The sequence below is a fragment of the Salvelinus fontinalis genome, chromosome 40 (genome assembly GCF_029448725.1).
Source record: "Salvelinus fontinalis isolate EN_2023a chromosome 40, ASM2944872v1, whole genome shotgun sequence".
In the NCBI taxonomy this organism is placed as follows: Eukaryota; Metazoa; Chordata; class Actinopteri; order Salmoniformes; family Salmonidae; genus Salvelinus; species Salvelinus fontinalis.
The window spans coordinates 10,819,393-10,835,625 of NC_074704.1; the positions used below are offsets into that span (position 1 = coordinate 10,819,393).

The window sequence follows — 16,233 nt, forward strand, 5'->3', positions numbered from 1 at the left end:
CATGACGTGATTTGAAAGGCTGGTCATGGCTCACATCAACACCATTATTCCAGAAACCCTAGACCAACTCCAATTTGCATACCGCCCCAACAGATGACGCAAACTCTATTGCACTCAACACTACCCTTTCCCACCTGGACAAACGGAACACCTATGTGAGAATGCTATTCATTGACTACAGCTCAGCGTTCAACACAATAGTGCCCTCAAAGCTCCTCACTAAGCTAAGGACACTGGGACGCTAAGGACACTGGGACTAAACACCTCCCTCTGCAACTGGGGGCCGCCCCACGTGGTAAGGGTAGGTAACAACACATCTGCCATGCTGATTCTCAACACGGGGGCCCCACAGGGGTGCGTGCTTAGTCACCTCCTGTAATCCCTGTTCACTCATGACTGCACAGCCAGGCACGACTCCAACATCATCATCAAGTTTGCCGATGACACAAAAGTGGTAGGCCTGATCACTGGCAACGATGAGACAGCCTATAGGGAGGGGGTCAGAGACCTGGCCGTGTGGTGCCAGGACAACAATCTCTCACTCAACGTGATCAAGACAAAGGAGATGATTGTGAACTACAGGAAAAGGAGGACCGAGCATGCACCCATTCTCATCGACGGGGCTGTAGTGGATCAGGTTGAAAGCTTCAAGTTCCTTGGTGTCCACATCACCAACAAACTATCATGGTCAAAACGCACTAAGACAGTCGTGAAGAGGGCACGACAAAACCTATTCCTCAGGAGACTGAAAAGATTTGGCATGGGTCCTCAGATCCTCAAAGGGTTCTATAGCTGCACCATCGAGAGCATCCTGACTGGTTGCGTCACTGCCTGGTATGGCAACTGCTCGGCCTCTGACCACAAGGTACTACAGAGGGTAGTGCGTACGGCACAGTACATCACTGGGGCCAAGCTACCTGCCATCCAGGACCTCTATACAAGGCGGTGTCAGAGGAAGTCCCTAAAAATTGTCAAAGATTCCAGCCACCCTAGTCATAGACTGTGCACAGCAAGCGGTACCAAGTCTAGGTGCAAAATGCTTCTTAACAGCTTCTACCCCCAAGCCACAAGACTTCTGAACAGCTAATGAAAGGGCTACCCAGACCCCTCTTTTACACTGCCACTGCTACTACTACTACTACTGCTATCTGTTATTATCAATGCATAGTCACTTTAACACTACCTACATGTACATACTACCTCGACTAACCGGTGCCCCCGCACATTGACTCTGTACCGGTAACCCCTGTATATAGCCTCGCTATTGTTATTTTACTGCTGCTGTTTAATTATTTGTTACTTTTATTTTACAATTTTTACTTAACCCTTATTTTTCTTAAAACTTCTTAAAACATTGTTGGTTAAGGGCTTGTAAGTAAGCATTTCACTGTAAGGTCTACACCTGTTGTATTCGGAGCATGTGACAAATAAAATGTGATTTGAATTTCTAAAAAAGTAAGATGATAATTGTTTAGAATTAAGTATTTTTAATTAGTTAATAGGCCTATAATCACTAATGGCAATATCAATACTATGATAAAGTAAACACCAATAAAAAAATAATTCTTGAGAGGCAGGTCTAACCTGTTTTCTGTATCTTCCATAGAGCTTGGATTATGAGATGAAACCAAAATTAGATCATTTAAAAATGCTGCTGATATTACAGTTATTCAGTAGAACACTAGCCAGCTAATAGCTCACTGCGTAGTATGCCCATCCCCCACTCCCTTCCTCTTTCATAGACTGCGTGAAGACTGCCTGCAGAAACTCAAAATGTCCGCCAGTGCTGGTGCAGTGGACAACCAGGTTTAGCACTTGGCAGCTGTTGACTGAAACATCAACTTGAGCAAGAGGACTAGTGTTTAAACTCCTACTTTTAGGTATCATTTTACTCTTCGCATAATTATACATACAATAGGGAATGTATCAAACGATTGCAATTTATGACATTCTTTGTCTGTTCTATGGACTCCTATTGCTAACAAAGAAATCAAAAGAGCGCTGACTCTTTGATTGAGATACTTATTTGACCAAAATGTCCTTTGAATGGAAGATGAAAAATAATATGTTCAGTAACATTTTGCCTCATAACTTTTCTATAATAATTATTAACATGTTATTTTCTCATCTCTGATATGATATTAAACTAATAAAATCACTGCTATGTTACAACAGCTCTGTTAACATTCCAATGTTACTGCAAACTGTGCGTAGGCTTCCCCTCAACACTCCTCTTTCATTACACGCGTTCCGGATTCACTGCAGAAAAAACAAAATGTCCGCCAACTCTGCTGTATGCGCAGCCAGCCAGACTGAGCCCTCACACACTGCTAACTGAACACGTATCCAATCCACTGTAGTACAACAGTGTATCAAGTTACATCACCTTCATGTAAATATGTTATCTGCTCTGTATACCAATTTTGCAGGCTGTTTCGTTCGTTTTTATTTCTATAAAAAGTAAGTTACGTTTCTTTTTCAAAGTAGTTATTATGTACTTCCTCATCCAACCCACATAATGTTGTGTAAGGTTATGCTGATCAATTAGGTTAAATGTATTTAGTTTGGGTATATTTTCTCCTGAAGCTCCCATGATGCGGTTCAAGCTAGTCCTCCACTGTACTATATACTACAGCATTTACTGATTGATGTGGGCCATAGATGATTGGTTTCTGGTCTGCAATAGGTGTAAACTGTCCACTGTATACCTCCAAACTGTGTAAAAAAGACTTCTCATCACCATCTTGACCTTGCTTCTATTCCTTTGGTAATGTTTGTCTCCTCTGACAAACGCTACTGATTTACTAGGCTAGTAGTACTTGACTAGTACTGTGTTCTGTTCATAGCTCATAACAATTCCAGATGGGTATGTGGCCAAACAGCAGCACAACAATTCACAGATGTGTAAAATCTCAAAAGACTTGAAAATAATGGGCCTATCTGTGATTGCAGTGCATTATAAATATATTTCCAGTGATCTGCCCATTCCTGAATTGATCAATATGACAACACAGGCACTGGCAAACATCTCAAAATTACTATGCAGGTATACAGGTATGCAATTCCTCAAGTACTTGTAAAATACTGCTGACCTTTCAATCATTAACAAAGGGCAATACAAAGCAAAAAATAAAATACAAAAAACCTGTCACACAGCAAGACAGGTTTGGTCAAACCAAAAAGTTGGCAGAGATGGGCTGGGCTCCAAGCCATAGTCCAAGCTACAGTTGTCTTTCGTGAATGTTTTCTCCTGTTAAACAGGGCCTTTCAATCCAAGTGCAGAGTGCTCTCATGTTCTGTTGCTAGGCCTATGTGAGCTGCAGCCTCAGGCTGATGGCATACATTTCAGAAACTCCTTTCAGATTATAATTTCTGTGAAAATTCCCTCCGTTTTCAGATCACTCCCAAGACACAGGCAAAGGTAGGCTATCAGTCTCAGCAATGTTGATGAAACATTGTACGTTAAATTTCACAACTGGTAAGTGGTCTGCAGAAATCTTCAAGAATTCCTGCTCTTACTTTTCACTGCCTCGACAAGAACAAATTCATGTTGACAGCCTCTGAATAATGAAACTTTTGTTAATTGGACTCGATCCAAGAGGATTTTACATTTTGTATTGAACCTTTATTTAACTAGGCAAGTCAGTTAAGAACAAATTCTTATTTTTTATTAACCACTAGGCTACCTGACGCCCCTATACCGTTCAAACCCCAGGTGTGTTTTTCAATTAGTGGCAAGGCGGGAGGAGCCACGCAACATGAGCTTTGATCAGTGTTCATATCCCAGTATTGATCAGAACCAGTTTGTGGTCTTGTCGCTTTCTTTATTTTTATAGATTCCCATAAGAATCCATTAGCCAAGAAACCAATATGAGAAAATATTGGTAGATATAAAGATATTACATCCCTGTTAAAGCTCCTGTTCTTATTCCGATGCCAATGACGATTCAAGACCTTTTTCACTTGTCAGACAAAGATTTTTACACATTTGGACTGGTTGCAAAGCATTGCTGCTAATACAATACTTAAGGCTTCTAGCATTCACCCCCAACCCTCTCGTGTCCTCACACACAAATAGCAGGGCATGACAATCTAAATGCCAAAAATTATCAATTTTTACTACAGAAAATATATACAAATATTTTCTCCTCATACAAAACACAAATACAGCACTACTGTAAACATTATTATTTTTTATTTTTTTTTAAATAACACTTTCTAAAAATATATATATTATCCACGTTTCGGAATTGTGGTTAGCATAGCTCTACTTAACGGAAATGAATATATAGAACAATGGCTAAGTTAAATACTGAAATGTAGGCCAAAATCATAGTCAGAACAGAGCAACATCATTATAGCTGTACAACAGTCTTCAAAAAATGAAAGAAATTCAAGTAAACCTTGAACAGGAGAAGTCTGGAGAAGAAGGCCTTCCGTTGGACAGAGGTCGTACGCGTGATTCGATTGGCTGTGTTGATTGTACTAGCAACAGCAGAGGGAGGAAGAAAAAAAGTGGGAGGGTGAGGGGGACTAAGGTTGGAATGTTCCATCTGTTTCAGCATAGAGTGTTCTTGTGCAAGGCTGTGCGCACAGTGAAACCATCAATCTCAGCCTCGTGGCTAAAGACAGCCAGCACAGGCAACACTGATTCAGCACAGGCTGACAAACTGCACAATGTAACACACTCAGAACAAAAGGATGGAAACAAATTTATTTTCTCCCTTTGGGATTTACCCCAGGGTGGCCATCTTAAGTTATTAAAACAAATGCAAAATATACTTTTTTTTTTAACTTTGGCAGAAGCATGCAGCACAGAGACTGCTTTTTTCCCGCCAAAAAAAAACAGGCTAGCAGCGCAGTCAGTACTAGAGTGCACAGCCTGACACACTTAGCACCACCCCTCCCCCACACTAGCAGCCTGTAGCTGCATGGAAAATTACAGCCTAGCTAGGACTAAACCATTCTGACAGAGGAAGGGGGAAAAGATTTTTCTCCTACTAGAGAGGACCGTTTAATTAACCACCAGAAATCTAGATTACTTCTGTCCTTAATTAAAAAGGCCTATAATCACTAATGGCAATAGCAATAAAATGATAAAACGAACATGCATAAAAAATGATGGTAGTAGATAGTTTACTCCTTCTTGAGGTGTCAGGACTATGTTTCTGTTTCTTGCATATTTCTTGGATTACAAGATGAAACCTAAGATAGATCATTTAAAATGCTGCTGATATTACAGTTATTCAGTAGAACTAACACTAGCCAGCTAATAGCTCACTGCGTAGTATGCCCATCCCCCACTCCCTTCCTCTTTCATAGACTGCGTGAGGACTGCCAGCAGAAACTCAAAATGTCCGCCAGTGCTGCTGCTGTGCGCAGCCAGGCTTAGCACTTGGCAGCTGTTGGCTGAAACATTCACTTGTGCAGGAGGACTAGAGAGTTTAAACTCCTCCTACTTTAAGGTATCATTTTATTCTTACCATAATTATACATACAATGGGGATTGTACCGAAAGATCGCAATTCATAACCTATCGCTAACAATGAAACCGAAAGATCGCTGACTCTGACTGAGATACTGATCTGAACAGAGACGTTCTATGCTTTTTCAGCTCTCATACAGTTTACAGACCTACTCCAGTACCTTACTCACTGAGCTTTGTGTCCTCTTTTTCACCATTGGGGTTCTCCTTAGAACTTGACCATTGACCTCAGAGTGCCTCTAGAATTCAGTCAAGCTTGGAATTCTTACTCTATATTCTAGTAGTTAGCCTAGGAACAGTGGGTTAACTGCCTTGTTCAGGGTCAGAACGGTGGGGCGGCAGGTAGCTTGGACTAGTAACCGAAAGGTTGCAAGATCAAATCCCTGAGCTGACAAGGTAAACATCTGTTGTTCTGCCCCTGAACAAGGCAGTTGTTCCTAGGCTGTCATTGAAAATAAGAATTTGTTCTTAACTGACTTGCCTAGTTAAATAAAGGTAAAAAGAGACAAGTCTTGTCTGAACCAATACCTATATTGTCATTAAAAAATGCATTGGGCTTGATTTTATTTCAGTCTATCATGGATAAAAAAACAACGAAAGTTCCTCAAGTATCTTCAAGGCAAATAAGATTGATGTGTAATCTTGTCGCAAATTAGATTTTGTGATGTGTAATTTAGATTTATAACCCTGCCAAACCCCCAAAAAATCCCTGGCATCTTTAACCACAAGGTTGAAAGTCCAAATATTGCTAACAATTCAAGAAATGCCTTGCTAACCAGCTACCACAAAAAAATATAAGTCGAAGTAGCCTACAGACATAGGACCCTATAAAATATGTTTTATTTTTTGCCCGATACGTTTATTTTTTTCCCAAATTCCGTTTTCCCCCGGGGGGGGATTATCCAGGTCAAAAAACCACACAATGATCAAAAAAAGAGGGATATTCTAAGTCCACAACAATGCTTAAACCTCATCAGGAGACCACTCGACATCTGAGAAAAATAGAAGACATTTTGATTTTGGGGTGTAGTTACCCTTTAGGGGTAAGTTACCCTTTAGTTACCCTTTAATGAACCAGCAAAAGAGATTTGTTTAGTTAGCAACATTTCTCTAGCACTTTGCAGTGTGTGCCAAACAAAATGGCCACTGGATTGATGCAAATAATCATGATATCATTCTGCCAGATAGGCATATATTACTTTGTAGTTAACATTTAAAAAAAATGTTTTTTTGGAAAGCCTTTCCATCGCTATCAGGGGAGGTTATCATTAGCATCATCGCTAATTGCTACACAAAGTGTAGACATATGCACGCATCACACACAGAGGGGCATTCCTGTGTCTTTTCAGAAAGTGCAGGAAAATACGAATCACTGATTGATTTTGTTCATGTTTTATGATTAATTTGGGCAATTTAATGGATTTTCTAATAAGTTCAATACATTTCGTTGATTTCCTACTAAGTTCAATATATTTTTGAAATTTGATCAATTCTGTTTTAATATCTGGATTCCGTGATTCTGTCCTCGTTCTCCTTAATGCAGATTCTATAGGGCCCTATACTAGTAACTGATAGTGGTGCAATCATTAGACCCGAGCTACACAGTACATATACCGCTGGGTTCACCCTGTGAACACTTTTATTATAGACACTTATTATAGATCTGCAAGACTGTGCATAATATTCTTTACTGGTCTAATGAGTGCCATGAAGTATTTTATTCAATAGCAGTGCATTGCTTTATGTGAATGACTCCTGTGAGAAGCAGAATAATAATTGTTATAATTTATAATTTGGCCTGATTATCATCCATAATGTCGGTTGGTTCATGCGTTCCTCGCTGACAATGAACACATAATTTCTCTCAAGTTTGTACATCAGACATTTTGATACACATACACATACATAAAAATGTTTTAAGTATTTAAATAACCACCTGTTTAAATGACCTTGGGATATAAAACAATAAATGATTCATGAAATGTCCAAAGCACCAAAGACTAACATAAATATTGACTCAAGACCACATTGGGAACACGTTCCTCCCCCTGCTCTCTCAATCAGGTGGTTAGCCAATCCGGAGGCAGTGTAAAAGGAACCAGCTAGAACCTGCTGAAACCAGTTTAAGCAATGTTATTTAGACAAGGGAAGAATCATTCAATACTCTACTTCCTACTTTACAGTGTTAACTCCGACCTTCAGTTTTGAAGAATTCTGTCATGAATAGCCCCGGGGATCCAAAACAAGGAGTGATATATGGCATACGTTTCCTACATTAGCCTACAGGCATATTAGATAAATATATGTAAGTGACTAGCCTACATTGCTAACTGACCACAAATGGGATTAGGCTAGTACAAGACGTTATGCTGGTGTTAGGCCTAAATTTCTGTTATGTAAAGTACCATTAAAGATGTCTATCACATGAACGGGTAAAACGTCCAGGGGTGGGCTGCACCTTATAGTTCTGTTAGACATGACCTGTAGGCCTTCACACAAACATTACTCCACAAATCCTGTTAAGTGTAGGCTATCTTGAGTGAAATGTTGCTCTCATTTTTTATGCTGCCCATCCCCCACGCGACAGTTCTGTAGAGACTCACAGCAACAGTCACAACGTGGAAGCAGTCTTCAAGTGGTCCAGCCTCACTCACTAGCCTAAATATTTCCGCATTGAGATGAAGTACATAACACATATTTTCAAATACTACGCACACAACTGGTATTCTGAGCTTTCATACTTCTGAACTGAATACCTTCCACGATGCAAAAAAAACGAATGGAATCACAGAATACAGGCATTTGAATGGTATTCCGATTATTGCAATGTCCGTAAAATTTGAAGGCCTAAACTGTACAACAAAGCACTGATGAAGTGAGTATCTGGAGACTGTTTTCCTCCCAGGCCAGACAGGGGTTCCTTGCTTTGCTACTGATTGCCCACACAGAACTGATTGCACATTTCTCATATTTGTGCTGCATTGGGGTCAGTCCCTCCCTTGGGTTTGTTCTGCCAGCGATTATCTCCAGCTGATCTCTATAGTTCATCCATAGACTGGCTGTTCGATCTACTGAAACTGGTTGATCAAGGAGTGTCCTGTGTGGCTCGGTTGGTGGAGCACCGCGCTTGCGTCGCAGGGTCGTGGGTTTGATTCCCTCTAGGGCCATCCACATTAAAATGTATGCACACACTGATGTAAATCGCTTTGGATAAAAGTCTGCTAAATGGTATATATTATTATATGGCTATATCATACTCTGGGTCCCGAGACAGGTTGGGTATGACTGATCAGGGTTGGTGAGGTCGCTTGAGGCAGACATCTTGGTTTGACAGAAGGTGAAAGAGGGATTGTTTCGAACCAGTTACAGTCCAATACTACCACAAACAGTTAACTGTCTTGTTGAACCAGATTGACAAATTAACCAAAATAAACTCAACCACGTCTTCATTAACCAAATTCAAAATAGTGTCTATGTGGAGAAACTCGTCATGCTATCGTTCTATATGAAAAACTTACAACACTCAGTTCTTGACACAAGAACGCTTACCTATTTGTTCTTACAAAAATGTACATATGGTTTATTAACATTAGGTAATTATTCAACAATGATGTATTATTTCAAAGGTAGTTTATCTAGCAATAGTGCAATTCCACATCAGCGAAAAATATTTGGGGTATATCAGATTTTTCTGGTAATTCTCACATAGAACTTCATTAGGATTAAAGACATTAGAAAATACTTTTAACATTTGTATCACTAACCATTTTTGAGAAAAATCATGATTAAAGTGGCCATTTTAGGCCCTTTTTAGACCGGTACATGCCTACTGTAAGACACGATGTTTTGTGAACCGTGCATGATCCAGACAACATCTTCCTCCTTATATTGTTCTCTCAAATATGGAGTATGTCTACATTCCGAAATATCATGTATGGTTCATAGATCATAGAGTCTGACAAGAGACAAGTATAGGTTTAAAAAAAAAGGGCCTTAAATGTACACTTCCATCATCTGATTTGTGATACAAATGTAAAAGACATGTCAAACATCCTTCCTCCCAATGAAGTTTCTAAGTGAGAATTGCCAAAACAATCGGAGATGACAAAAATATTTTACGCTCCCGCTGGCATGGAATCGCCCAATAGCTATTAACTAGCCAATATAAAATATTAACATAGCCTATGACAACTGCAAGGACAGGTAGGTTAAGCCTAGCTTTTGTCCGGAGTTCTGCCTCCTTTTCAGTTAGCCCAGAAACCGCAGGCATATGGAAGCCTGGAAAAGCAGTGGGGGAGGGATAACTGGCTGCAGGACTGTACCATCTTCCTCAGAGGGGAGACTAAAGTGGATTAAGGGGGCACACACACTTGGTGTGAACGAACTGGAACTACTGGTACATATATTTACAATGAAACATTCAAGGTAATAAACTACTTTACACTAGGGAACTGAAAACACCCCAGAACAAATGCAATCTCAGTCTCTACACAAATTAATATGAACTAACTCACCAGTGTGCCTGAAATAACTTACTTTCAAAGCCCAAATTTGCCAAAAACACACACACACAGAAAGTTGCACCAATAGAACAAATATACAAAACAAAAACGCACAATTATCCAGTAAACGATTGGTTGACACAGGAGACGTTGAAACACCCCTCCCCCCTCACTAACACAGTCACTCACAGACAGACTGTGTACTGGGTGGAAAAGTACAGCAAACCAGGGCCATACCACTAAGAAGCCAGGGGGGGTTGAGATCAAAAACGCACAACTATCCAGTAAACGATTGGTCTACACAGGAGATGCTGGAACACCCCTCCCCCCTCACTAACACAGTCACTCACAGACAGACTGTGTACTGGGTGGAAAAGTACAGCAAACCAGGGCCATACCACTAAGAAGCCAGGGGGGGTTGAGATCAAAAACGCACAACTATCCAGTAAACGATTGGTCGACACAGGAGACGTTGGAACACCCCTCCCCCCTCACTAACACAGTCACTCACAGACAGACTGTGTACTGAGTGGAAAAGTACAGCAAACCAGGGCCATACCACTTTAAGAAGCCAGGGGGGGTTGAGATCAAATAACAAGACAAGAGGGGAGAGTAATCCTAGAACACTAAAAACTATTTTTTTTTACATTCAAAAATATTTTTTATATAAGAAACTATACCAATAATAGGTGTTTCAATATTTATCAAAAACAACTTGAAATAGTTCACGTTAAAGGAGATTGCTTATTAATTCTGTAATTCTACGTGCGCCTTACGTTACACTAGTAGACAGACTACCTCAAAACCAATGTGTTTCCAAACTCATTACAATTTGCGTAAAAACATCTAGGCCTACCTGAAACGATGCTTCCAGGGGTGCACTAGGTTTCTTCAAGCATGAACAGCCTTTCACGTATGCTAGTACATACAGTGAGACGAGCATTCCAATTCCAGTGCAAAATATCTCCCCAAGAGATGTGTCTGCCCTGTATGTAAGTCACACAGTTTACAATACTGTTCATTGTAGGACTGTGTGGAAACAGAAGGAGAAAAACTAATTCTAGGCCTATGCCCACATCTAATCTGATAATAATCTTTCCAATGTAATGAAAACGTGTTATGGAAAATAATTGTGTCTGTTCACCATCGTTTCTATTTCCATAGACCTAAGAAAGTTCCAATTGCAATAGAGAGCACATTGGGAGCAGATATTCAAAATGCCTTATACACAGCCAACAAGAACAAAAATGGCAGTACTCTTCAAAGACGCAAGACTTTGAAAGTGACAGATTGTCTAAAATGTTATCATATAGTTATGTTCATAATTATTATGTTTTTCCTGGGAGGCTAATGCAGCTAGCTGAGTGCTAACTATTCACTATCTCTTCCCCTCCCCCACACACAAACACTGCGCTGCCACATTTTCTGACGGTGCCACTTATTATTGCAGCAACTCAAAATGGCCACCATAGCTGCTGTTAGCTAGGTTTTTTCCATGTGCTTGATCCCCAATTTGCAACAATGTCAGGGAATACTTTGCAGTCACATTAAAGTTGCTTCCTAAAGTTCCTACTGGTGCTGAATTAGACATATGGTAAATGTATTTATGCCCTATTCATACATTTTACACGTTATTGCTGATGTTAGAGCAAGACTCCTCATACAGTGGCTCTAAAGAAAAGATCCTGACCAGTCTTGTCCATTTCTTCCCTTTTGTCATTCAACGTTGTGTCTGTTTCCATAGTGTGTGTACAAGTACTTTGTCTCAATATCTAATGGTATTTTGACAGTACTTGCTCTTTGTTTGGTTGCTAGTTTTGAAACAGAAATGGTTGATGGCTATTTACAAACTCGACAATATTTGCAAATATTCTGATCTTGAAAATAGGCTATCAGTCTGATTCCTAAAATTCTTTAAGCCAGATAACCCCTTTCGTCGTAATACTGCAACATCTCATCTGACACACTCCAGCATCACCCGATCCTACATAGGCATCGTCCATGCTTCCCTGCAATATTTGTTTTAATCCTTCCAATTTACTATCATTGATAATTCCTTTTGAAACAAATTCCTTGCTACATTTATAGAGCAAGAAGCAACATTTATTGTTATAGCCCCAGTGACTTGCACTCACAACTTTGTCAATGTTTGGTGGCCGTCATGGTTATAAAGAAGTTGTCCAGGTTGAAGGGGATCACATCATCTCAACCAATGGGGTTGTCTAGATTTTGAGTGCATCGACATAGGCTGGATCAGTGGTTCTCAACTGGTTTTGCCCCGGGACCCATATTGAACCAGGTTGTCTCAGTTGCGACCCAATATTCGCATCGCCAAAACATAATCTGAAAAACAATTTTTTATGCTATATTGATAGTAAATGCAGCAATTATATGACAAGGGATTAACATTCCCACCGCTTTCATTTTCAATAATACAAATTTGCCCATGTCCTTGATTAGGAATGTTAATAAACTCACTGGCTTTAGACCACAAAATCAACCAAAATAGTGTTGCTATACTACACATGTTCTACCTGGTTAATTCAAGGGTTTTTTATTTTTTTTTTTTACTCCAGACACCCATGACCCACTCAAAACCTCTTGGGTCACGACCAATCAATTGAGAATCACTGGGCTAGGTTATGATGGACTATGACCTGTAGATGGCATGTGCATTTCCAAATTTTGACGTCAAATAATATAAAGTATGGTAGTTAGCGTGCCGACAAGCTACGCTGTGAAACAAACCGCTTTAGCTGCCTAGGCTTGCAACATTCACTTGTACTTGATACATGTTTTTCGATGAAAGCACATTTTTGTCTTGAAAGAAACATTACATTTTGGGCAACAACAAAAAATGTACAGCCAAATACAAAGCATACATAAGAAATACTAAATATAAAAATTATCTTTTGGCATATATACACACATATATATATATATATATATATATATATACATACACATGTATATATATATATATATATATACATGTATATATATATATATATATATATACATACACATGTATATATATATATATATATATATATATATATATATATATATATATATATATATACATATATATACACATATATACATATATATACACATATATACACATACACACACACACATTATTATTAAAGTGTGTGTATAGACAGACTTAAAAAAAATATATCTACCAAAATATATATTTTTTAAATGTGTACGCATTTTTTTAATATATATATTTTGGTAGATATATATATAAACACACATATATATATTATATATAAAAAAATATATATAAACAAACAATTGTAGTTCTCTACTCAATAGCCAAAAATCTTAAATGATTTTGCTAACAGTTAACGTTAGCTAGCTAGCGCCCCCCTTCACCCCACCTCACTTTTTTTTTCACGTCCATGTCCCTGCCAAGACCAGTCTACATCCCAAGCTAATGTTTTACACATACTCGTTCAAGAACATGACATAAAAAAATGAAACGCCTATTTTATAGAGAAAGTGACACATTTTAAATAGACAAAAACAAAACTGTTGGAATGATCTGTAAAAACAGTTAAGACAGCTAGCATGCTAGCTAACTCACCGATGCTTCTGAATTCTGCCTGTTTCCCGCGAAATAGCCAGTATCCGCACGAGCCGAATGTGCTCCTCGCGCACAATATCGATTTATAATGTGCAGAGGATCGCAAACTGAGCCAAGGGAAAAACGTAAATATGAGCGTGATAGTGACGCGGACACACCGGCTAGAAACAACACCAAAACAAAACCTGTGCATGCAGACTGTTCTCAGCGACTACAGTCAGTCATCCACCACTGTGTTGTCAGCTCCTCCTCCTTCGTAGTCAAGGGGAGGGGGTTGCGTGCGTGAGAGCAGTCTAGGCACCTCCTACTAGATATCGTCCATGACAGAAAACAACGTGAAAGCTGGTAGGAGTAGCTTTAAAAGAAAATCAAGTACAGTATGAATACTGTCGTCTATGATTTTTTTTTTTTAATTCAACAAGGTAAGTAGAAGTTGAAGGAAATGATATATGTTGAAGAGAGAACAGAACCATGTCTAACGTGATTTTCTTAGATCTGTTAGGGTAAGAAAGACTTGTGTAGACTTTCACAGACTACCTGATCGCCTGAGGGTAAGAAAGACTTGTGTAGACTTTCACAGACTACCTGATCACCTGCTCTACTAGGAGAATAGACAGTATCAGTCACAAGACCGCCATAGTGGAAGAGCTAAAGACTGTTTTCTGACAAGGCAAGAAGAGGGGGATGGGGTGTGGTCTTTTCTGATGGGGGAAGGGTGAGGGAAGTATGAAGGGAGCAGGGGTGAGGGAAGTATGAAGGGAGGAGGGGTGGTATTCATAAGTGGGAGGAGTCTGTTTAAGAACAGTGGCAACACAAGTATACTTATAACAGCTTATAATTATAGTAAAGTATTACATCTTTGGTGGAAATTATGTATTGTACTTTTTTTTTTAATTCATCCCACATCCTAGAAAAGTTTCAGCTGAAACTACAGTGCTTGTGATCTGTGGGCTCTCTTGGTAGCTGTTAAGCATTTCAACTGTTCAAAAGCTATAGTTGTTCATAGTAGCATAGCAACATACGTGTCTAAAAATCGAAATGTCTATAGACAGTGGTGATTTGTTCATTTTATGGCTTCAAATGTGGATCTAAATCGTAAAGGAAAAAGGAAGAAACAAAAAAAACAAAAAGGTAAAACTTGTTTTAGGCCAGACTGAACAAAAAAGATGCTCAACTGCTTCAAGTGCTAAATTGTTCTGGTCATAGGTTAAAGTGACTTAGTAGGCCTATATGTACAACGTATGTGATCAATAAACACATCCAGAGCCAAAATAACATATGCAAACTTATTCATCATTGAGAAAAATTACATTTACTGACATTTACTCATTTTCGCACATCCCATGAGCTGATTTCAGGTCGGCCATTTTGTCTCACTGGCCCCTCTGCAGGCAAACTCTTTTTCAATTAAAATGTCTGCTTGTGCCACTGTAGTTCCACCAATGACCAATAGAGGTCTTTAAAAATATATATGTGATTAAAATGTTTATGCCTGAAATGTCTGGAATTGTATTTATCATATTAACACGTTTTCTTGTTTAGCTACTGTATTTAATTTGTTCGGTTAATCTCCTGGTTTGTGCGTTTTTCTGGAATTGATTATATCCACTTTCCATAGCGAACCACTTTATTTTTGGGGGAGGGTTGATTTATTTGATTGAATCACCATGTTAAAAATCTGTCTCGCACATACAATTCATTGTATATAAGCCCCCTCCCAATTGGGAAAACCCAATCAGAACTAAACTGCCTACTCTTTATAATTGTTTTCCCCCTCACTGCTAAAACTTACTGCATCACAATTAACTCAGAGAAAAGGGTACACGCATACACACAGTCAAACACACACACAAGCAGACACCTTGCTACATACAGTTCATCAGTGAGAGAGTGACTGTAGTATGCTCCTCCCCTTTCTCCACAAAGGGAGGGGGTGCTTCCAGCCCTAGCCGGCTGTGTGACAATCTAAAGCAGAACTGGCATTGAAAAACAGACAGACAATGGGCACCTTCAAGTCATAGAGATAGATAGAGGACTCATCTTTATCTTTGCCATCATAGCGTCTGTGACTGCATTGGGAGCGCCATTGAGGAAATCTCCATTTTGAAGTAGTACATTTTCTTCTTCTTCAGGAGGGATTAGCCAGTGAAGTTGGAAGTCCCACCCAGTTGACTACATTAAGATGGTGGAAGCTCTCAATGGTGCTTCCCATGCTAACACAGACTTTTGGCCACTAGAGGCCTCTATCATTCTCTATGGTTCGAGCAGCTCAAGTGTGTTGCATTATGGAGACAAAAATTGTCAGACTTGTGCCTACATGTGGACTGCATGAACTTTACAAAAACCATGTGATCAAAGGCATGCCGTTAATGGGCTTGTTTAACATTGCAGCCGACAGTGCAGGCGAATGCCGACTGACTGATCTACAAAGAACCTTGTTTAATAAATAACTTCTCATTATTATTTGTAGATCAGTCAGTCAGTCAGTCACAATTTACCCATGATATATTACGGTTTTGATCCTCTCTAACAGTCTTTGATGAAGTTGTCTTCAAGTCGCTGCAGTTGCTTCAAACCAACTGCACAATGCAGCCATCACCTGCATTGAGGCACTATTTGTCAACCAATCATTCGGGTGTTTTTGGTTGACT

General features: G+C 39.4%; 1 protein-coding gene across 3 annotated transcripts in view; it reads right to left on the minus strand.

Annotated features, from left to right (window-relative positions):
* The window catches only part of atf7ip (activating transcription factor 7 interacting protein), a 62,591-nt gene extending 48,756 nt beyond the window's left edge, over positions 1–13,835 (minus strand). Inside the window, exons 1-2 of one of the 3 annotated variants that reach the window (XM_055906975.1) lie at positions 13,583–13,832; positions 4,404–4,485 (exon numbers count right to left, since the gene is read on the minus strand). In XM_055906975.1, coding sequence (XP_055762950.1) covers positions 4,404–4,485; positions 13,583–13,775 — 275 coding nt within the window. In that variant the 5' untranslated portion in view covers positions 13,776–13,832. Of the gene's footprint in view, positions 1–4,403; positions 4,486–13,582 lie in introns of all 3 variants that reach the window. The other 2 variants (XM_055906981.1, XM_055906977.1) reach the window with 2 other exon arrangements.
* Between the last annotated feature and the right edge of the window lie 2,398 nt (positions 13,836–16,233).